Source organism: Paralichthys olivaceus, chromosome 19 (genome assembly GCF_024713975.1).
Source record: "Paralichthys olivaceus isolate ysfri-2021 chromosome 19, ASM2471397v2, whole genome shotgun sequence".
Lineage (NCBI taxonomy): Eukaryota > Metazoa > Chordata > Actinopteri > Pleuronectiformes > Paralichthyidae > Paralichthys > Paralichthys olivaceus.
In genome coordinates, this window is record NC_091111.1 from 8191742 (window position 1) to 8215304 (window position 23563).

The 23563-nt window shown below is 40.9% G+C and overlaps 1 protein-coding gene and 2 long non-coding RNA genes across 4 annotated transcripts in view; 1 reads left to right on the top strand and 2 right to left on the bottom strand.

The window, feature by feature from the left end:
- LOC109632544 (MAM domain containing glycosylphosphatidylinositol anchor 2a) overlaps nucleotides 1-23563 on the bottom strand; it is a 240666-nt gene that overhangs the window by 81724 nt on the left and 135379 nt on the right. For both annotated transcript variants that reach the window (XM_020091880.2, XM_069514662.1), the window contains exons 5-6: nucleotides 14944-15118; nucleotides 676-872 (exon numbers count right to left, since the gene is read on the bottom strand). In XM_020091880.2, the coding sequence (XP_019947439.1) occupies nucleotides 676-872; nucleotides 14944-15118 (372 nt within the window). The remainder of the gene's footprint in view (nucleotides 1-675; nucleotides 873-14943; nucleotides 15119-23563) is intronic.
- Nucleotides 16131-19365, bottom strand: LOC138405530 (uncharacterized). Its single transcript, XR_011239292.1, has 2 exons — nucleotides 19231-19365; nucleotides 16131-17208 (listed from the first exon to the last, which is right to left on the bottom strand). It is a non-coding gene; the product is annotated as an uncharacterized lncRNA (long non-coding RNA).
- On the top strand, nucleotides 19600-20996 carry LOC138405529 (uncharacterized). The gene is made up of 2 exons (XR_011239291.1): nucleotides 19600-19818; nucleotides 20740-20996. It is a non-coding gene; the product is annotated as an uncharacterized lncRNA (long non-coding RNA).

Genomic DNA, 23563 nt, shown 5'->3' on the forward strand with positions numbered 1-23563 from the left:
ATGCAGGCAGCACTATTATTACAGTACTTCACATAGTAATATGTCACTTTTGTAAGAAGTGTTGATTAATTAACTACCAACTGCGACTGACTCATCACTGTAGAGAAACACAGGAAGACTTACTCATTGCCACAAGAGGTGGATAAAGGTCATCATTTACATATTTCTTTATAGCCCTTCAGTATATGTAGAACATTATCCACAATGTCTCGTACTACAGTAAAGTTTGATTTATGGTGATAGAATTTGGACCCAGAATTGGGTCTGTACTTTCTCCGGTGTTTGCCTTTCATAGATGAAGAACACCGCAGGAGAATCTCTGCTCAACACAGAGCGTGGTGCAGGATGCAGGAGGTAATGTATACATTACGCAGTGTTTTGGTTTCCAGGACATCGACACTGGGGCTCTTGGTTCTCACTGTCTTTCTAAGTTGACCTCTTTCGGCGTGCCTCCAGAGATATTTGTATTCTTTTATTTATTTATTTTTTTTCAGTTTCGCATCTGTCTTATGTTGGAAATGTCATCAACGCATAACTAAAACTATATATATATAGTTTTTTGAAATGGTTTAAATGCAGTACACAGGATCAGTAGAAGTCTGGATATTGTTTATATCAGCAAAGTTCTAAAACCCAATTCGTATGTTCTAATCCTCCGTGTTGCCTCTGGCTTACCTGCGTGAAAAATGGCTCGTAGATCTCCACACCCTTGTCCGAGCCCTGAGTCAGGACCTCCCTCCCGCGGTGCCAGCTGTAGCGGACAGGCGGGTTAGAGTTGGCCACGCAGCGGAGGAACACGGTCCTCTCGTAGTAGAACTGTTCCTTTGCTTCTCCTATACTCTGATGCACGGTCACCACTGGGTCGTCAAGGTCTGCGAGAAGAGCACACACAGAGCGGAGGAAACCGTCAATAAACACTTTTCTGTGAGTTGTTCAATTGATCAAGTCGATCATTTCTTACAAAGCAATCAATCATACTCAACACATTTCAGGCAGAAATGAAGTGTGTATTTCCTCATCTGTCGTAGTGAATATAAAGCAGCTATGACATCTTTGTACTCTGTGATTACACAAGCAATCCTCCCTCAATCCATGCTCCTTGATTGTGGTGAAAACTTTAACCTAAGGGGTCAGGATTCTCACTGCATTATGACGGCCACTTATTGGCATGTTCACACAGGTCGATGAATGAAAGGAGGTGAGAGGCTGACTACTTAAGTCAATAGGAGACAACCCAAGGGCACATTGACTGGAAAGTCAGTGTGCAAACCATGTTCCAAGTCTCGCTCCATTGTGCCCTTCAACCGTGAGCGAGGGTGACAAATACAGTGCACAAAATGATATTTGATGTCCATCACTTCAATGAATATTATTTGGCCTCCGATTCTGGCACTGCGATTTGACGCATCTGCTGTTCTACTCATTTCCCAGCAGATCTGATGGAAGTTTTTACACCAACACTAGACAGTTGGTTATTTGAGAAAGCGCTTGTGGTTGATTAAATGGATTCAAAGTTAATCATCTTACCCGGCTATCACATTAAGCCTTGGCAAATGGTGTTCATCATAGCTGTGGTGTCTTTTAGCATGCTAATACTCGCCTTTTAGATTATGTCCATTTTCACGCTCAAAGATCATGGGGAGCTAGCTGTTTCGCTTTCATCTCCATCCAAGATGCAATTACTTTTTAACACGAGTAAAAAGGCAATTTAAGGGGTATGATTGAGAGACACTAATGCAAGTTATCTCTAATGCTAAAATTCTAACAGATAAAGGCTGACCGTTAAAGGAAAAAGTGGTTGAGTGTATTAAAGAGTGAGTAAGTGTATCAGTGATGGAGCAACAAGGTGGATGATTGAATGATTGAGAGAACTGGTGTGTGAGTATGCGAGTGCAAACAGCTTACAGTAAATGAATATCCAAATCCATAACGATTATAAGCCTCCAGAGAAAAAACTGCACATGCCTGAGGTATTATTAATGGATGAATTCATCACTTTTAATTCAGTGGCTACCCACCCCTGGATTTGCTGAGGATCAGGTCCTAATCAAGGTGCCTGTGGGCCACAGAGCGCAGCATCCAGTCTTGACGCGCCGGCCTGAGAATGCTGATTCCTAGGTTTCATTAAAGACATGTTCTGCCCTACAGCTCCTTAATCAAAATCTAGCCGCGGTCAATACTTCATCCAGGATCCATTACAGTGTCTCAGGTAAGAGCAATTACCTCGAGGTGGGTGGAGAGAAAACAGGGGAGGGAGTAGACAACGCATCGGAGAAGACGGAGCGATTGCGGGGCTATTTTGGAGAAGCAGATTGCCCTAAATAAATACACTGATTCATTACAGAGGAGGAGGAGAAGAGTATGAATCCTGCATCTTATCTCTGACTTTCCCCAGCATATGTCTCATCTGTTTCCTGCATCAAACAGTCAATTTACCAAGTGTGGCAGAAATGGAGTGATTCATTGACAGCCCTATCTGCTGTGGAAAACACGTGTCTGTCGAGAGCTGGACCTGATGGGAGGTTGTGTTTTTTTTCGCCCCTTTTGGTGACAAGAGTGTGAGTGTGTGTATCTGTATGTTTGTGAATTCGGTGAGGAGTGGTTTGAGCTATTAAAAGGGCTAAAATGATATGCAGAGAGGGAGTGGATGCAAGGAGTGCAAAGTGATAAATATGGAAATATGGAAATATACGCACTAGATTAAAATTTGATGAATTTCAAACAAAATTCCACCTCCACCATCACTCTTTCTCCTGTAAGGATGTTCCGTGTGTGTGTGTGTGTGTGCATGTATGTGTCACCCTTGTGCAATTAGCTTCTGAAGTCACGCTTGACTGATTGTGAAGCTTAAATCCCAGAGCCCAGAGGAAAAGTACGGTGTACAAGCAGCCTGCGCCAGAGTTGTTAGGGTTTGTAATTGCAGGTTTATAGGTTCACGGGCCGGTAAATCTGTCCATGTACAGCGAAACGCTCCAGTGAGCTAACCTTAGCATCACTCCTGTTCAATCATGGCAAGTCACAAAGCTCTGAGTTGCCCTGATATTAAGACAGGGGGGGCGTGACACACGCAAGTCGAAATCCAGTTCTCTTCCATGTCTTTTGTGATTCTCTCGATCTCCAACAAAACCTAAAGATGCTGATATTCCTGTTTGAATAGCAGATGGTAGATTTCTACTTGATGGGCCTACCAAAACATTTGTTGGACAAATAGGCACAAGTGAGTGGTTTGGATGAAAGAGAAGATGGAGACTAAAGAAGGTGCTTCATTATCACATCAAACCTTAGCTCCTTCCTTTCATGTCCTCCCAACCCTTTCCCCAAAAAAAGAGCAGACACCTGCACAAAAACTCACACTCATTACCTCTCTCCACTTACCCACACACAGCCACCTACACACACATACACGCACAAATAGACACCAGCATCCCAACGCACACTTTTTGGGGGGCTGTCTCTCGGGTGTAACTCTAATATGGGTTTTTCTATTTTTTCTCCTCTTTGATGTCTTTCGCTCTCTCCTCCTGATGTACTGAAGTCGCCTGGGAAGCAAACACCTATCATGCTCCCACAGCGTCAGCAGTGAGTGACAGAGGCCTGCGATTAATTTCATCTAATCACCATCCCAGCTTGATTACCAGTGGGAGCCACTGACCTGAATGACATTCGTGCAACGCCTTTTATGAGTAAACAGCCCCGTGAAGTCAAAAGATGCGCAATTTGCTTATTATGTTGTGCCAAGAGTGGCAGCATGAGTGGAAGACAGAGGAGGAGGAGAGACAATCAGAGGGAAAGGAGGGTCGAGAGCGTAAAAACTTTTAAATTGACGCTGTCCAGATGCAGGGTTAATGAGGTGATGATACTGTATAGCAGCTGTCTCCTATACTTGTTCTAAATAAGGGCAGCTCGCTGTCATAGTGGGGCTTTTTTCCTATTTTTGCAGAAATATGAGCACAAGGCAGAAGCGATTAAAGAAGTTATTACCTGGCAGCTTGCCTCGCGAAGGATCTCACCTTCAAGCCTCTTTTTAGAAGCCGTAGTCTAAAAGCAAATCATAAAAAAAGGGAGAGATGCCTCCACATAAATACCAAGTAATATGATGTGAACTTGTGTATAATGTGGCTTTTTTACATATTAAGGCTGGGCTTCTGAAAATGTGTCTCTGGCCAGCTTAAATGCCCATCAATGGTGTCTGTGGTGTTTTTTTGTTTGAAATATCACTAGCACCGTCAGATGAATAACAAGTGCGATAATGTGCAGAGAGAGGACTGGATATGAGATTCAGCATCAGCAATAATTCCCTGCTAATGCATAATGCATGGGATTAATGCACTGTAAGAAGACCTTAAAACTGCAAACAATATGCAACATCAGTAGATTGTGTGTAAACACAGTACATCAAACAAGACAGCAAAAATAATGCATGTTACAGATGGCGTGCAATTTCAGTTTGCTGAATGGTGCACTTAAACACATTTCATTTATGTGGGTCAAAAGGTTAGTGAGCCATGTTGGTGATATATATAACATCCTGCTCATATGGAGGCCTCTGATGAATACACGAACACAAGCGTAATTTATTGTCAGAACATTTCCTTTCCCTCCATCTCTCAACCCCTTAGCTACAGTGACCTCTATCTCATGGCAACACTCCTTCATAACTAGCTCCTGCTCGCTGTATCTATCCACCGTCAGCTGTTGCCTCATACTTAAGTGTGATAGTGGTGGTGGACAGATGTGATGGGAGAGTGGGTGAGGGCACGATGCATCTATTTCCGCAATGACTTCATGCTGACAATGGTGCCTGTATAACAAAGATATTTCAGTAAACTGAATATCATTCTCTGAGACATGAGGTGCGAGCGTGAGCGGCTTCACCTGCTGCAGCGCTTCCTGTGCTGTCACTCCAGGGAGGAGCACGTTCAGGCAGTGTGTCATACCTGAGTGTGACAGCACATATTTCTAAGTTGAAAAACACTCAGTCACTGGACACATAATGCAAGGAGGTATAGCTAAGTGCATCTCACCACATAATTTAGATGGCAACACAAGCATGGCTGAAGATCCAGCTGATGTTTTATGGCTCTTACCATATCATGACTGATTATCACCAAGATGTAGATACAGTGACAGTCTGGCAGAACATCACTTCTGAAATCACATCATGCACGGGCAAGATTACTGAGAATAGCCAGATTGGGATATTAATTTGAAGTATATAAAATATCATATGACTAATACTGAGACCAGCCTGTGCTTGTCTGGAGGGAGGTAAGGGCTGCTTCTCCTAACAAGATTATCTTAACTTAACATTTGAATTAGTTAACTAGTAACGTTTTTAGATTGATTATGGTTAAATTGTAAGGTTTGTTAAATTTCTTGCAGGAGTAATTAGCTATTTTGAGAAATATGGTTATTTCTTACCCAAGTTAGAGATGTTTTAATCATGAACTAATGGGTACTTGTAGGTGTAATGAGTTATCTGTTCATCATGCTGAAATAAATTCTAAACTCTATAAATAATATATTATATATTAATCCTGTGATGCCTGTTGTAGTAAAACAATGTGCAAACATTATTCAAATGTTTTTTTAAATTCAATATGTTCATGTGAATTGAATGAAAAACATTGTTATGTTGCATCAGAGCAAATTAGGTGTTAGGTGACGAAATGTAAGTAACAATTGTTAGTTAGTGAGTGAATGTGTGTGTGTTTGCTTTAATATTTGAAGTCTGGAATTAGAAATTAATCAGAGGGGCAGTTGGCCAGGGGTCACAAGAACCCTGGTTTAATACCTTCTGAGATCAGGGGTTTATAAAGACTACTCTTCTGTCTCTGCCAGGAACACAGTGGGGGGGGGGACAAGTTGGGTTAAGGTTTGTAAAGGGCAACACACTACCCCTGCCATAGCTGCTGCTTGGCATGCCTCAGTGGTACTGTGAAACAAGTGCTGAATTATTCATCAGGCATTTCTACATTCCTGTGTTAACTTGAACTTAAATTTCTACTGAGGGAAGCTGCTTTCCTCTCTTTCTTTATAAAATCTCCTTTACTTGACTCCCGCAGCCCCACTCACACACACCTCATCAGGCCTGGTTAAGTGTAATCACTGCCAATTAAAGTAGCAATGCAGAATGGAGTCAATGGAGCGATAGTGAGTGATATATAGCAGGATATAGTGTTGGTAGTAGAGTAGCTAAAATGGAAATAGAGGATAATGGTCTCGTTAGTATTTCAAGAAGGTACTAATATGTACAGTAGAATGGTCACCTCAAGCTACTAGCTGCTAAATTGTAAGAAATTGTTTTAGATAATATGCAGCATAGATGCATTTCATTTGTGCTATAAACTAGACTTTTGATTGCATATTTTCTCTTAATTCAGTGCAATACAAATGCATGATGTTTAGCTTAGTGGATGATGTTTCCCTCCAGCCAGATGAAGTCATCCAGCGGTGTGTTGTTGAAACTGTTTCTTAAAGAGCAGGAGCTATGTTGAGGAAGCTGCAGCCCACCCAGGACTGCTACATGTCCATCTTCCTCAGTGACAGCGCTTTTCCAATTATGCTGTCTTTGGAGGAGCACTGCACGTCCGCAGGTGTGTGCACAAAACCAGTGTGCACAGGTGGACAATACGTGTGATAAATGGAGGGGCAGACATCAGCAGCCTCATGGAAGAGCATGCAACCCCTCACTTCCTCCTGGTGATGGAGATGAGGAAATAATGAGGCCCAGTTCTCCTGTGTGTGTGTGTGTGTGTGTGTGTGTGTGTGTGTGTGTGTGTGTGTTAGGGGATAAGTAGTAATATATCTCCTCTTCATCCTCTCCCTCAGACAGTGGCGTCTGCCTCAGCCTATCTCCTCTCTAATTCATCTCACTAGAAAACAAGCAGGCCACAGAACACTGGTCTTAACAAAACCACCACCACCTAGAAACCATCCATTGACTTGGAGGCAAAGCACCGGTGACATAATGGTGTTCTGGTGTCAGCCAAATGACCTTCTTCTTTGTTGGGGCTGGACGAATGGGAGATCTTTACTGTTACTTAGAAACTGAATAAAGTACAAATAAAGCATAGAGGCTAGAGAGGGGTATGTTTCTTATAGAAGTGTGCGTGTGTGTTTGGCATAACATACTGTAGTGAATGAGAGGAAAAGGTTAAAAAGAATTCCACCTGTTGTGTTCAAATGCAGGCTGGCCTCCAGTTGGCTAATGCTTGTTTGACCATTGACGTAATGTCTGAATTACAAGCCAACACTCCAAAGACACCACAAGAATGGACATTAAATCAGCCAACTGTTTCGTTGTTGCCAGCCAGTGAGTCACAGCAACCTCATCTCAAATCAGTGACTTCATGCATTTATGAATGTGTTTGCTTTAGATCAAATTAAATACTTTCTTTAACAGATAAGTCAGTGGCTAACACTCAAGAATGAACTCTCACTGCATTATGTCCCATCTCAACACTCCGTTAAGGAGTAATGAGGACATTTTCATGCACGCCTCAAGTGTTCTGTATGAAACTACATTTCATACCATCATTACTGATTCTCTTTTTCTTTTCCGTCATCTCATATCAGCCTACCCCCTCATAAAAAAGAAAAATAAATCAGTAAACAACTATTTCATTGCTTATCTCCTTGGTGATTTGCACAAACTAAATCTTTGCACATTTGTTTAAAACACTATTCTTCAACATAATTTTGCCTCAGAACATCTCAAGACTTTTACTCTCATGAGACACTTTCAAACATTTTAGAAGTCACAGGCAGCCATTAAATGTTATTTTGCTTAAGAAGTTAAATTTTCAGTAGTTCAATAAATATAATTCAAAATAAATTATTGTTGTGCAACAGCATGAATTTGATTGTTTGCACATCTCCATAATTCAGGAGTGCAATAACATCTGGCACAAAAGATGATACAAAATAAGCAACTTGGACAAAAACAAAATAAGAAATCATGACTGCAATTATTTGTTCTGAGTTTTTCTGAGCTAAAAGAAAATGACATAAAATAGGAGACTGGCATGCCCTTCAGGGTTGTCCCTTCTTGCTGAATGCCTGTCACATCACGGTCAGGTCATTGCTGTCAAGCATCATAGCCACTGTCAAAAAAAAAAAAAGTAGACATGGAATGTTGAGTAGAATGTCTAGAGCACCCTGCTTAATTGACAGCCTCCATGACCCGAATTCAGATCAGTTTTGGTTAAACCCAATTGCAGGTGGCATCATCATCACTATCATCTGACATCATTCAGCTCACCGAAGAGAAGCAGTTCCTGGGGTTAGTGTGTATATGTTGAATAATTTAGTATGGCCCACAAAAGATGTTCTAAAAAATGGAATGCCCCTTGTTAAGAAAAAAGTTCAACACCCCTATTTGGAAGATAGTCCATATCCAAAACACAGGTGGAAAGATAAATATGAACAGTGTCGCTACATCATCTCTGGCCTTTCCTTACCCAGGGAGAAATTGTTGAACAAAAACTACAAAAGCATTCAATTCTACAAGACATAATCACATTAGCATTTTCACACAAAAAAAACACAGTGTAGCATGTTTTAGCTCCTGATGAGCAGAAAAACAGAAGCACTAGATGAAGTGGACTTCTGATTAAGGGCCCCTCCCAACAACAAGTCCTTGAAAGAATAATGGGCAGTCTTGAACTGGCTTTACCTCCATTAACCACACCAGCAAACATTTACATAATGTTCACATAATGTGCTGATTCATTCTATCCTGATTCAAACAAGGCTCCGATAACTCACCCTGGCTGTATCACACCATTCATCACACTAGGTCATTTACATCTAAAAGCACTTTGGAGCTGCTGCACATATATCTTCGTCTACATACATTATGAGATCTTTTGGAGAGATTGTCCAGTACAGCATCTGGTTTCACATAGGACAGCATCAGATAGACATACTAACGTGGTACTCCTCAGTAATTTCTGGCAAACAAATTGTAAACTAAGGATTAAGGTGAGGTTATATAATGTTTGAATCCAATTCTAAAGAGGAGGAAATGTGCTTGAAATTGATTAAATTAAAAATGTGCTTCTTTTCATTTCCTCATAGATGTGTCTCACAGACTAAAAACATAACATAACCATTTACAAAACCAACCCAAGAAGCCACGGTCCAATCACAGCTAAGCTGCCCCCGATGAAGCACAGGAAACCTGCCATACATACATTTACTGGATGATGTAGCCATGTGCATGAGACTGCAGTAAGTAATACACTGCATTTACAGATTTTGTAAGGTGCTTTATTTTTTATAACCAAAGAAACACAAGAGCTGAAGTGTGATGAATCAATTAAAGAGTGCTTACATAAACTCAAAGCATTAGTACATCCAGTTAACTGGATCACAGCCCTAAGTAGTATATTTATACCATTGTAGGCTACTTCCCAGGCCAAGTTTATCATTAGCCAATTACATAGTTTGTGTGATGACAGGACAGGTAAAAAAGCCTCATTCACAACTACCACAAGCACTGCATAGTATTTCACCATAGTGAGGTGGCTATAAGAGGTTATGCTATGTTCTGTTACTTAGGGTGTGTCCAGCTCTGAACCAGTGCTTGGATTGGATTCATAGACTGACTATAAACAGGGTAAGCACAATGATGCACCAATGGATGGATCATCTGTTCTTGTATCCATAACATATACATGTATAATACAATCCTTATACAGCCTGCAGAAGGTTCAGCAGTTAAATATGATGTATTCATTCATTCAATCAGAGACATAACTCAACCTAATGAACTTGCCTCTAGCACCTGCTGCATCCAACTGAACCCACTAATCGATATGCTCCTCTGAGACCACCATCCCACGCACTGAGATCACTATCCCACACAAACACCCAAATAAATTACCTAGTTACTTTAAAAGAGCCTCTCCAGGGGTATAAAAACACAAGCACAGAGTGCAAATGCAAACAATGAAGGGATACAGGAGTTAATAAGAACTGCAGCCTCAGTCAAAACTCAGTTTTTATCACCATGGTCTGAGAGTCAAGACTTTCTCCAAAAACCCTCTGCTCCTCTTGCTCTGCACACACATTTACTCAGGCATATCACAGCAGGGCAGCGCGGATTGTACACCTGATGAGATAGGGAGCACCAGTTACACTGACCGACTGGATAATGCAAAGCCTGCACGGCCGCTAAACAAACACCATCAGCTGCTGTTTGGTCTCTGAGCTCCTTCATGAACTCCATTGATGGAAGGCAAACATAAAGCAGACACACTCCCCCAAGTCGGCCTCGCACTGCACCTTGCTGCACAGCATTGCACAGCTGAGGAGGTGTACGCCAAGACGAGTTAATCCTTTGACATGTACGTGTGAGTCAGGACCTTACTGGTGGAGAGTGTGCTCATGCATAAGCATGTGCTTGAACCTAATGGTTAGCCTCCATTTTTTGTTTCCTCTCACATGCGCAAGCAAACAAAGAAATGGACACACGTTCACACGTCTCAAAATCTAGATGAACGCAGCAGTCGCCAAAAAAAAAAGAATCCAGCTCAGACTCCAGTCCACGTGCAGACAAACAGACACAAACGCAGAGTATCCTCATTAAAATTCTCTGGTGCGTTCAGCAGCAGTGTGGACTAGGGGCTGTGCGAGTCCCTCCGTAGATAACATAGAGAAAGCAGCCTATTGTCTTATTCTAATCCTTCTTTTGAAGGAATGTAGTGAGAAATATCAGAGAAGAGGAAAGATGTGTGTGGAGGCTTCAGTAAAATGATATCTACAGCACAGCAAGTTGTTTCTCACAATATATGCACCACCTGATTGTCATAATTTCACAGCCACTGACAATCCGGCTCTGGCAGACGAGACGGACAACATTAATATTGCCTGTCCAACATTAGCATATGGACGAACAGCTTTTTCTTTCATGTTCACTCTGTTGAACATATTTTTCTTTTTTTCTCTCCGCACTGTATCTTTGTACACCTGTCGAAACAATTTTTAAAGTGGGTTTTTAAGTGGGACCTTTATCACAACCTGCACAGTAAATGCTGACCTGGACTGAGTAGGTTTAAAGCATAGCAATTCATTCTCCATTTTCACCCTCAGCTGAAACCATTTGCTTCATTGCTTCATTGCTAAAAAGTGGAGAGCTACTATTAAGTTATTTCCTGTGTTGATTAACACAGCAATTAGTTGCAAAATGGAACGATTTGAATGAATTGAAAGAGGTTACCACAGTCTGAGGTGGATGATGTTTCCTGAGCTTCAAATTGTCTTTTTGTCTAAATAAAGTCTAAATATGTCAAAGACTTGTCACATTTATTTAGTTTAAAATGGAAAATGTTTGGCACTTGTGTTAACTGCAGGTCTCCTGTTAGAAAATGAATCACAACAGCACTAATTAACCCAATCAGAACACTGTGTTAATCCATTAGAAATGTATTGTAAATCAATATTCAAACCTCCTTATTAACAAACTATTTTATATTTCACTTGGATGGACATTTTGCTTGGACTCTTTCAGAAATATGGTGGCGACAATTGTCAATGAACTCTGCACACCTGCAAAAAAATAAAGCAGCCCCTACAGATTTCTTACACCCCCCTCCATCAGTCATTCAATGAAACATTAGATGCCGCAGCAAAATTAATGCAGCTGAAATTAAATGAAAACTCTGAAAAAGGCTCCCGGTAGGAAAGAGAAGTGAGCGTTTTAAGCTTAAAATCGATCAGTGCAGGAGTTGGGCAAGGTTCTTTATTAACTTTGCAGAGGACTTTCCCCACAGACCGAACTGCGAACAAACACAACTGAGGTGTCAGCAGGTATAAAATGTGCTTAGATGGACTTCTGAGCTTTGTAAATATGTTAGCTCTGAGCTGGCTCTACAGCTAATATTAGCTCCTCTGGCCTGCAGAGGTCAGTTATATTCATTAATTACCCTTCCTGTCTCCGTCTGCTGCTCACAGACAACTCTGGGAACAGAAAACTTTTACCTGTCTACCTCTACTTTCAGTCGCTCTTATTCATTTATTTAACATCAATGAAAGTGAGTCAAGCAGACAGAGGCTGCATCGATGATTCCTTTTTTCTCCAGAAAACACACTTTGATGTAATAAAGTTGCATGTATGAATAAGATCTCTTGTGCTTATTTTCTAAATTGTAAACAAGACAGTTAATATCAGGGAGCAGAAGCAAATAAATGGTCTCAAAAGAAAAGCAGAGGGAGTAATAGTGGAACGATCATTCAGATTTTAAGCCTCTTAATGTAAAACAAGCTGGAGCCCTTTGTATGCAGCATATCTTTCTTTTGCAGTGATGGTGCAGCCCATTACTGGTGTGTGCGTTATTTCTTAGATGTAAACAGAGCGCTTTGAGAGAGCACACGCGGCAGATATATCCGAGAGAGACAGCAGACATAATTCAAGGTGTTGTTGTTGGGAGGTCCAGCTCCAAAACACCAGTTTTTGCTAATTAAAAAATCGTAGCTGCAGACAACTAAAAATAGCGCCTACTGCAGAGGTCCATCAATTAAATTCACCCACAGGGGACAGCTATTACATTGCTCAGGAGGAATGATGTGCTTTTGCTGGATGTGCAACATAACACAGTGCCAGCTAATGAAGAACACACATACAGTGTTGCAAGGCCAGATGCAAGGACGTCATCCAGATAACAATTCGATGTGCTACGGTGCAAAAAAGAAAACCTGGTGAACATTAATCTTGATTTTATACAAGTATTTGAAGGTTCTCCCTTTATTATGCTTCCAATATTCTTCTTTAGTTCATGTTCAGATTTAAATCATTAGCTCTTTTTAATTGTATCACTAAACAGAATAATATTACTTTATTACTAGTACTTTATGACTTATTATTTAATTTGTTGCATAAGCAATACATCGACACATATATTGAATCTTTGTTACATTGCTATTGACGAAAATTATTTTACAATTATCATTGATATTGTGCATTGAAATGTGTTTACTTTTATGTTTGTGCACAATACACTGTTACTGATGCTGATATCTGCGAGTCTAAATCTCATAAAGGCTCATAAATATAAGTAACATTAGTAATAGCAGCACGTTCACGACATGTTCACAATAACAGAAAATTCATGACTACAGTGTGTCCAGGATAACGGCAACGACACCTGATTCTCCAGTTCGGGGTTGAGCTTCATTGGATTTTAAATAATCAGGTGAACAGCTCTTTGTGCTTCAGGGTTCTGTGGACTGAGTGCAGCAGCAGGTCTGTACCTGCTGCAGCTTTATTACTGCAGGTCGCTTATACAATTCAGAGGGAAAGCTGCAACCGGCATCAACACAGGCCAAGCAAACATGCATGTTTAGAATGAGCACTGCGCTTTAACCACCATGAAAACCGACCTCAAAATACCAGATGATGAAGTTCACTGAGGAAACACACACTCTGACTGTCCTCAGGTTCTGTCTCCAGATTGTTATCTGGCTTCATTTCCACGTCTGCTCCTTCAGCTCTTTAGTGTAGCCGAGGCAAAATGGTGCACAGAGGAAACAAGGCTCTGACTGTCAGTTGTTGAGAAGCATTCAGCCCCTGCTCTGCTGCTCCACTATAAGGCCCTCTTCAAGATTTCTACACGTTTCAATTCAACAACCTCTCTATGTCAGTCCAAATAGGTCCAACAGGTACAAGGGTAGGTGGATGTGTCTGCGTGTGTGTGTGTGGGTGGGGGGGGGGCTGGAGATATAAAGTAATTAATAAAAGCTGCTCTCAATACATCTGATGATGATTTTACCATCACTGCTCCCAGTAGTGTACATCTGCATACAATTTTTATAAATACCCATATTTATTATCACTAGTAAATACACTGCCACACTGTCTTCTTGTAAATTCATTGCACACTGAATATGTTCATATGTATATAGCAGTGTATTCTTTCTATTCTATTGTCTTACCTTTAAATTATCTTGCTTATTTTTCACTATTGTTATTGTTTTTATAAAACACAACTGTCCTGTTGCTGCTGTGACAAAGAAATGTCCCCGTTTGTGGGACAATAAAGGTATTCTGATTCTGATGATACACCTACATATAAACTAATGTGACTGTGCCAGCTTGTCGAGGTGAAATAGGACAATCAATTTCAAATCGATAAAAACAATGACAATAAATCACCATCTTCTTTAACAGCTGCTAATGAATCTTCCTGGGCCGTTGCGTTGTGTAAAAATAGAGAGGTTGTGCTAACAGTCGATGGCTGTGTCAGGGTAATAAAAGTGTTTTAGCTTAATTAACATTCTCTGGAGAGCGTAGGGGTCTCTTTAGGTGCACTGACTCCAAACAGCTACATTTTCATTTCCAGCAGAGACACACAGTGATGTTATATTAGGCTGCAAGCATTCATGTTGTTACACAGTGATCAGCACTAATCGTCTGTGTCAGTTTGATTCCTTGTACAAAAGATTAAGATTTAAAATATTTTGGGGAATTCAACTAATCATTTTGCTGGACTTTCATTTGCATAATCTATTTTTGCGGGTATGATTATATAGAAAGTAAAATATATTGGTTATCATTTAAAAAGAATGTCTAACTGTGCTGCCAGCCCACCATATATGTTGTTCTGCATTGCAACAAGCCAGACTTTGATGCATAATCAGACCTGTGAATAGAACATTTGAAGGGTCACAGCTGGCTGCTATCTGTGTGAGCAAAGAATCGAGCAGACGACAATGTGACTCTGATCGTACTCTTGTCAATTTCAAATCCCACATAGAAAGTCATGGAGCAAACCGGATATAACATTATTACTGTGAGCCAACAGTGCTTAATAATGTTTAGTCAATGCTCAATAAAATCTTATTCAACTTATTTGGCTTGTAATAACAAAAATACCACTGACAGCTATTGGAATTATTATGATTTCAGTACAACATCTCTTAGACATGTGACTTCAGACTTACAGTAGACATCCACCCTGATGGACTTGATGGCGGGTGAGCCGAGACCGTTCTCTGCCTTGCAGTAGTAGCGACCTCCCTGGGTCCTCAGGATCTTTGCAATGTGCAACGTTTCATTGAACACACTGGAGTCCTGGAAGCGGTCCGACACACTGCCGGCTGTCTTGGTCCATCGGATCTGGAGAGAACAAAAGGAAAGAAAAGATAAATTCCTTCCTCGTCTAATTTGACTTGTTCACCTTCTGTTCCAGTATGCAGCCAATGAACTGAGGCCTCAAACACAGCTTCATTTGCAAAGAACAGGGCTTAAAGGAAGGGGAGTAGTGCAGCAACATCCATTATTGAGCTGACACTTTAGAAATAAAAACATGAAATGACTTGGCTTGCTATGTTTTTTTAAATTGAGTCAACAAATAAAATGTAATGGCTTTGTAATCTTATGGACAATAAATGGTAAACGGACTGTATTTATATGGCACATTGCCAGTGTTATCTATACTCAAAGTTCTTTAGAGTACAAGCTGCATTCACCCATTAACACACACATTAACAGAGCCTCACACGCTCGTCACACACTCTCAGCTGTCAGGGTCAAGTTGGAGGTCAGCATCTTGCCAAGGACACCTCAGCATTCAGACTGGGGGAGTCAAGTATGGAAATACTAATTCTTTCATTCTGGTTCTGATAAGTGGACGATCCACTCCATCTCCTGAGCCATGGATGAGGAAAATATTTCTTCATCTAACTCAATTAATATTAAAGTTGCAAAGTTGTTGTCAATACTTTGTTTATGGTGGTTTTGACCAGAGTGGAGGCCAGGTAACTTTAAAACAGGGTCTACTAATCATTTCTGCAGGGGCTTATCTCCACACATATCATCTTACAGGGAAACTTGACGTCCCTAATGAGTGTTTTGGTTGAAACGAGTATAGAAATTCTGTCTCTGCGACGTCCACTAGCCAAAAGGTCAGTGGTTCCCTGGTTCCTCCAGTCTGCATAGCAGAGTGTCCTTGGGCAGGACACTGAACCCTAAATAATTCCCGACGGCTGGAGTGTGTGAATGATGTGTGATAGAAGAAGGGCTGTGTGTAAAAGTGCCGTTTGAATGTCTGTGTGAGTCAATTTCACTTGCACTATAAAGCACTTTGAGCAATCAATAAGACTAGAAAGCATGATATAAAGGAAGTCCATTTACAGTGTACGATCTAAAATTTTATTTGGCAAATATAACTGTTAATGTTGTGTGACAAATTTCACGTCTGGAATATAGCCGACTGGAAAAGTCTCCCTGACCCTGATGTGCAGTGACACTAGAATTCTGAGTAGTAACTACTCAAAATATGGAATCTTAATAATTAAGAAAGATAAATAATCAGAACAAAAGATAATTATTAGGCAAAATAAGCTTTTTTTTTCCAAAACTGACATTGAGTTGGCCTCAAAATGAAAGAATCTAGTGCCTTGAAATTTTGAGTTTTTCTAACCTTTTCATTTTTGCATTGTTCCGCCCCACAGTGTAAACAATGGTTTAATAAAGCAGGTCTACTTTATGTTTTACTCATGTGAAAAGCATTGGCTAAAGTTCTTCCGGTAACTTCCATCTTTCCTTTGTTCCACACAAGAGTGACCTCGGTGGCTCTCTCAGCATGAGTAGCTTTCACCAACTGATGAGACCTAGTTAGCCCATGGCATTGAGGTGTAATGAAAGGTGAAATAGTGTTACTCTCCAACACCAGGTTGTAATTGACTCTCTATCATCTCTCTCTCCTGTCCTCATTAAAGCATACAGTATGAACAGGTCTGCGACGACTCTGGCCTGGGGGCCACACAGCCACAACCATGGAGTATAAAGCTCCATTCAATCCCTCATCCTAAGTAAGCCGCAGATGGACTGGCTTTGCCTGCAGAGCCTCACATATCTCTGTCTAGGCAGGGGTGGCTATGAATTAGAATCCAATATCTTCACACTGTATGGTGATAGCATCATCTTGGATCCTGATAACATCCCATTTTACAGAGATAGCATCAGATGGAGCAGGGATATCATCGCATGCAGGGATGGGGATTGGGTGCTATCTTGGGAGATTGCAGCTGTGCCGCTCGAACTGTGGGGTTTTAACCATGACAACTCCGGCCTGAGGTCACGACAGCTTGAATTTGGTCTTTTTCCCAACAGACAGCTTTACCTGCAGAGCCTCACAAAGGAAATGAAAGGGTGGGCGACAAAAAACTGATAATGGTGACCCATTCCAGAGGCTCTCTGTGCACCTTGGGGATAGAGGATGACAAGGAGCAGTGAAAAGTTGAAGTTTATCCGAGTTTCAGAATCTCTGTCTTGATTTTAAAGTAGAAGAAATAAATGAGCTTACTCTGAAACTTACAGACTGTGTTCACCCTTTAATCGACCTATGTCTCTGAAAATGTCTGTAGCTAGTCTATCCCTCTGTCTAATTCCTTTATACAAGCTGGATATATGGATATATCCCCCAAACAAGTGCCTCTACTTAAATACCGTCCAGAAAAAGCTTCACATGACTTGTTTCAACTGCATACATCAAGAGGAAAAGCCACTGATCAATGCTAAAGCTCCACAGTTAGAAAATCTTGGGCCCCATTATATCCGTTAGAGACATCAAGGGTTATCCCTAAAGTGAAATAAGTTGTTAGCATAAATTAGATGGGGCAAAGTTTTTGAATAATGTGTCATTCTCCTACAGTTTTCTGGATCCTCTCATGCAAATACAAAGCACGCTGGCTTATGACGACCTCAGCAGAATTCAATATTCTCCCAGCTTATACCCCCAGTTATTTCCCTTTGCCTTTTGTGTAAAGAGCTTTGAGTTTTAGGAGCACACTGTATCAATAAATGCATTGTCGGAGTGACACTAAGAAGTGGGTATTCAAATAACTCCTCACACCATCAAAAGGAAGTGCTTCTGTTTGTTTCACAGGGGCAGCAGACCACATTATTGGTGAGCTTTCAACTCTCCCTGTAGCCTGGAGCTATTTTCATTCCATCACTCCTCTGACTTTTTTACATCTCAGCACCACTACCCGCGGGGGGAGTCCTGAAGTATGCCTGGTGAGAACAGTTTGACCCTCTTCACTCTGCTTAGTGCAATGCAAATACTCTTGATCTGAGAGGGGCTGGCGAATTTGAGCAATATGATAATTGCTCCTCCTTGCCCACTGCCAGCCTGGCTGAGTTTTTTTTGGCCATTTGCTGCAGCTTCTTTCTCAATCCTCAGCTGAAACTCATAAGGTGCACACAACTACACACAAGGGGATAATTTAAACAGCCCGAGATGTACAACCCAGCTGCTGTTTTCCAGCAGAAATGTATTATTCCTGCCCATGCCTTGAAATTGCAGGCATATATTATTAACATGAAATGTAAATGTAGTCTAGTTTTCATGTTTCACCACACACTGAAAAAAAGAGTGGTGCATCCACGTTTAGTTTGTTCTATTAAAAAAAAAAGAACATGACATCACTTAGTTCCACAGGGAATGGCAGAGTCAACACAATAATAACGCCATTTCTCCTTAAACCAGACAACCCAACAGAAAGATCAACATTTGCTTACGAAGAACACAGAAGCTCGTCTAGCTTAGTATCCAACTGCAAATCCGAACAATGTTTGAGACCACACATGCGGCGATGTCACGGTAAGAGCTAATTAAAATGCGCCCAGTGTCTGTTGTTATGCAGGGATCATATGCTGGAGCACGCGTATTCAGTGAATCTCCCATAATGCCTGCTGTGACGCTTCCCTCTCCTCCAACTACAGACTGGTTTCTAATTGCTTGCCATCTTTTCTTTTAGGCACTGGTGGTGGTCTGTGCGGCTCAGTGGTGCAGCCAAGTGTGGCTGAGCATGACAATCAAATGATCAGAAGAGGCGGTGGGGGGTCCAAATCACAAATTGTGAGTGCACAGACTCTGCAAGTTTATATTAGAAAACACTGGCCCTCATAAGGATGGATGATCATGTGAAACGCGCCAATGTCAATGCTTTGCTGTTCAAACTACAAAACACAAATAAGAATCTAAACTGCAAAGGAATCACACACTAAACGACATTAAAATGAAATAATAATAATAATGTTGATTAATAATAATTAAATAAATTAATAAACCTTCAATTTAAAATGTTTCCAGAACTACACGTTTGTCTGACTACTGTAAATAATTTCACTCATGTGCATTAGACAGGGTGTAGTTCAAGGGGAAACTGCACCTTATATGGTTAAAAAAAAACAAGTTCAAAAACACCATCTGCTAAACACACCAGCACTGTAGGCTAACTGTCATGGGAGCATCCAAAACAGATCACATAGTCCAATTGGTCTGTATAAAGCGAAATGTCCCAGGGCCCCAGGTCAGCTTATTTGTACTCGCTGACCCATGGCGCTGTGAGTTGAATCTGGCTGGCCAATAATTGAAACAAAAAAAAAGGTGTTTGCAATGTGGTGTTGCTGGCTACTGCAGCCTGGTACTCAAACAAAGTAGTGTGGACATAATGGATGGAGGCCAGGGCAGGGGAGACAGGGGCAGATGGCTTCATCATCAGGGACTCTTTGATGTCCGTTCTTAACATCAAAGACAATGAATAAAGCTGGAACACGGTGACCATGAACAGATAAAGCTATATATTCTCTCCTCCTGCAGAGAACAAGGCAAAGGGTTTATGATTCATTGAGTTTAATGTACAAAGGCTAAATTTCGGTCTTATTTTCAGTATTTAAACACAAAGTCCAGTTTCACCAGTGGATATGCAGATCTGGAGAAGACCCACACAATCTGGGCTCTCACTCCTCAGATAACTTTGGATCTTACCGACTGGGTAAGAAGGAAGAAGAAGAGGCAGTAGATGGCGGTAATGCACTTTGATGTTGCTTTCCAGACCCCCAATAAACTGAACAAAGAAGAAGTCATTTTAAATGTAATTACCCACAAATTTTCTGTCTAATCAATTAATCAACCAATCCATCCAATGCCATCGCCCCTCATCCCCCTACTAATTGCCTATCCCTTAAGACTGCTCAACACACCAAACACCATGGGACATCTTCAAATTGCATTGATGTTAAAATCAAGTTGATAGAAAACAGCAAAATAGCAAATCGTATAATTTGAGTTGTATGCAACTGATGTGTGTGTATTAATACATTTTAGAAGAGTCACCATAAGGTATAGCATTTCTGCTCCATGTGCACAAATTGACCCCATGAGCACGGGGCTGTGATGGACTCAATCTCGTCCCTCCCTGTGCACTGGCAACCGCTCAACACTCGCTTGCCAAGTTGACTTTTGATACTTTGGAGGGAGGAACAGCTCCTGATGTATCTGCCCTCTTTATATGCTCAAAACTGCTCACACTCCGACTTCATGACTCCGTTATTGATTATTCAATTAATTGACTAACAATTTCAGCACTTGCTGGAGGGAGATGAGAGAGAATGATAGAGAGATAGAGTGAAGTAGAGAGAGAGCTTTTATAAGACATGGAGCAGGGAGAGGTTTTCATTTTCCTCTTAATCAAGTAATCCTTTAATCTATAATCTGTCCAAAAAAGTGAGGTGGAAATCCAGCAGCCTGACATCTTTTAACTTCTCTCTTTGTCTGACTAACAGATTGCCGCAACATTTGTTTGAGACGTTCATATTCCCCACAGGATCGATTGAAGTAACTTTCTTGTTTCCTTAACTTTTCATCCAATGTCATCACTAGGTCATCAGAGTGAGGGAAACCACTGGACACAACTAATACTTTGTTTTCTCCTTCTCCTCCTCCTCAGAGATCTGTATCCCACAAATCCTTCTAGTGACCTCTGCACAACACATCTATGAGAATTCTACTCCATCGCCCCCTCAAGCCTGCCAGATGCCAACAGTCCCAGTCTTCTTGCACAGCCCATAGTAACGCCTTCAAATGCCAAACCCACGGGGCAGCAGGGGAAAAGCACATATTATACGGCGTGCGGTTGACTGACAGGGACATATATTTATTTGACAATTAAATGGGAAGGCAGACAAGTGTTGCTGCCGCCACTAGTGTGCTTGTTGTGTGTCATTGTATGTGTGTGTGTGATTGGAAGCATAAAGGAATTTATTGTTAGAAAGCCTCTGCTGGGGAGGGGGGTTAGAAAATCTCCACCGTGAGGAGGCTGCTGCCTGGTTGGACACCATCCAGAGACTCCATCAGTAGGAAGGCCTGATGGGCGTCTAAGTAATTTTAGCAGTGTGCATATTGATGGACATTTGAAGGACTAAATGGTGGAGAAATTGCCAACTGCTGCCCCATTTACCCTGTGGTTGGTCATTTGTGGTGCTGACGTTGGACTTGGCTCAATACCACCCCTGTCCATTATACCAGGGGAGCGAGTCTTCCCAAAGTCAGGGAGAGTGAATGAAATCTGGACAGTGATGAGGAAAAGTCATTTTGTGATTTGCTCATGCAGAATTTCAGCCGTTTACATTCGAGTAGTGTGACGGCTCCCTTTAGTCACCCATTTATTAAAAAAAAAAAAAAAAAAAACAGCACAAAAAAGGGGAGTCCTGACCTTATAATCTAGCAACCCTCAGGCTTCAATGGTGATATAGAGGTCAGGTATTTTAAGAAAAGCAATTTAAAGATCATCAAATACACACTGCGCTTCACACTCCTGATTCCACACATCAACCTGTGCCTAGCTTACATTTTCCATTTAGTAGCAGTTTTGAGAGAGACCTTGCTTTTCTATAGCTGCTTTCAGTCATGCTCCAGATAATCTCCAGGCATTCTCCAAGGCACATGTCAGAGTGAGCGCCTCAGAACCTTCACTGGAGTTTCTCCTGGCAGCCCCCTAGTAAAAACTCTGGAGAATGTCCAAATCAGCAGGAGATCCTCCGCAGGATTCACTCTGAGTGAGTCAGAGTGTTGATGATGTTTTTAACATGCAATAGAAGCAACACTGAAAAAACCAAAGGAAGCACAACTCGAATGAATAGGCAGAGCTATACGCAAAGAAGACATCGACAAAGAAGTTAAGAGAGCTTTTGGTGATAAGAGCCAAACCCAGTGTCGATTTTCTGGAAACAAAAACACCTTTTTAGCATGTTCCAGGTCCTGAGAAAAACACCCTCGAAGATTGACAATGTCAAGAAAATCGAAAAATTAAACATACAGTTCCTGAAAAATGTTAAATTATTTTTTACAAACTAAAGGATTATAGGATATAAACAATCCTTTGTAGGATGGACCAATAAATAAACATAATTTTAAGAAACATGGGTCTGGACCAGCAACACCATAACAGGCCCTTGGACAACACAGATAGATGTGTAATACACTCTTTATTGTGTACTGTGTAATGGTGCAGACACTGTGACTCCTGCTTTCGACTCCACTGCTTGGTCATGTGCATAGTACTGTGAAGTGAGTTCGCATTTAGTAATGTAGAAACTAATCATTGATGTGCACTGATTTAAACAGCTGGATGAGTCTGTACTGACCTCCATCATGATGGTAGTAGTTAAATAATCAATTATTAATTGACTCAATGTAATGATCTTTTTTGAGGGTGAGGATCATGGTGCTTTTGGAATTAAACACAATATGGGTGTCTGTTATTTTCCACGATTCATTTATATCAATAAGCTCAGGCTAAGTAGCAGAAACCTCTCTCTGCATGATCCAACATAGAGTGATGTTTAGGGCCAAAAAATGAAGTCAAAGTGGCCAAAAAAATAAAGCGGTCAATAAATGCAGCTTTAAATTCACCTCCTTGAAGAGAGAGCATAAATCTCATCACGCTGTTCATCAGATTCGATACAGAGAGAGAGGTTAATGAACCTCCTCGAGCGTGATGACCACTTCCTCGTCTTCATTGGTATTGGCAGGTCAGGCAGCTCCTAACCTGTGGAGCTTCAGGTGTCGATGATGCTTTTTGATGGTTTTTGGTAAAATTGAAGAATTTGTTAATTTGTGAGTTTTTCGGATAGAAATAATTTACCCTGTCTGGTTTTTGAAACAATTCCATGCATCAGCAGGCACAAGGGATATATTTGTATGCACCTATGCAAAGCTCTCAGCATAGAGATATAAAGCTGCCTCCAGCTCCATAGAAGGATATTTTCCCTTCGGTTTGGAGGGGTGTCGTTTCCATCTGATGTTGGGCAAAAATCATCTTGAAACTAAATTTAATATGCTAATTCATGTTCTTTTTAGAATGTAAATCAGGATATGCAGAAACCAGGATATGACAATATATCGTCAAACACCTTGTGCACTTTTAGTTTGTATGTGTTACCGTCGCCAAGGAAATTATCTTTCCATTCCTGTTACTATGTTATTATGAAACAACTATAGAACCGATTCTTTTGAATCTTTTGTTAGACTAGACAGATTTTCACAGGCTTCCCAGTGCACAATACATTGATCTTGAAAACTTGCATATTTATGTGACTGAAGTGTTCACAGTTTGGTGCAGATCCAAATAATGTTCAGATCTAGTAACAGGGACTTGTACGTTTAAAAAGTGTGTGTCTACCGATGTTAACTGTCTTATTGTGGGTGAAAGTGCTCAAAGCAAAAAGTGCAGAGAACAAACATAAGGTTTGGGAATAAAAATAAATCAAACA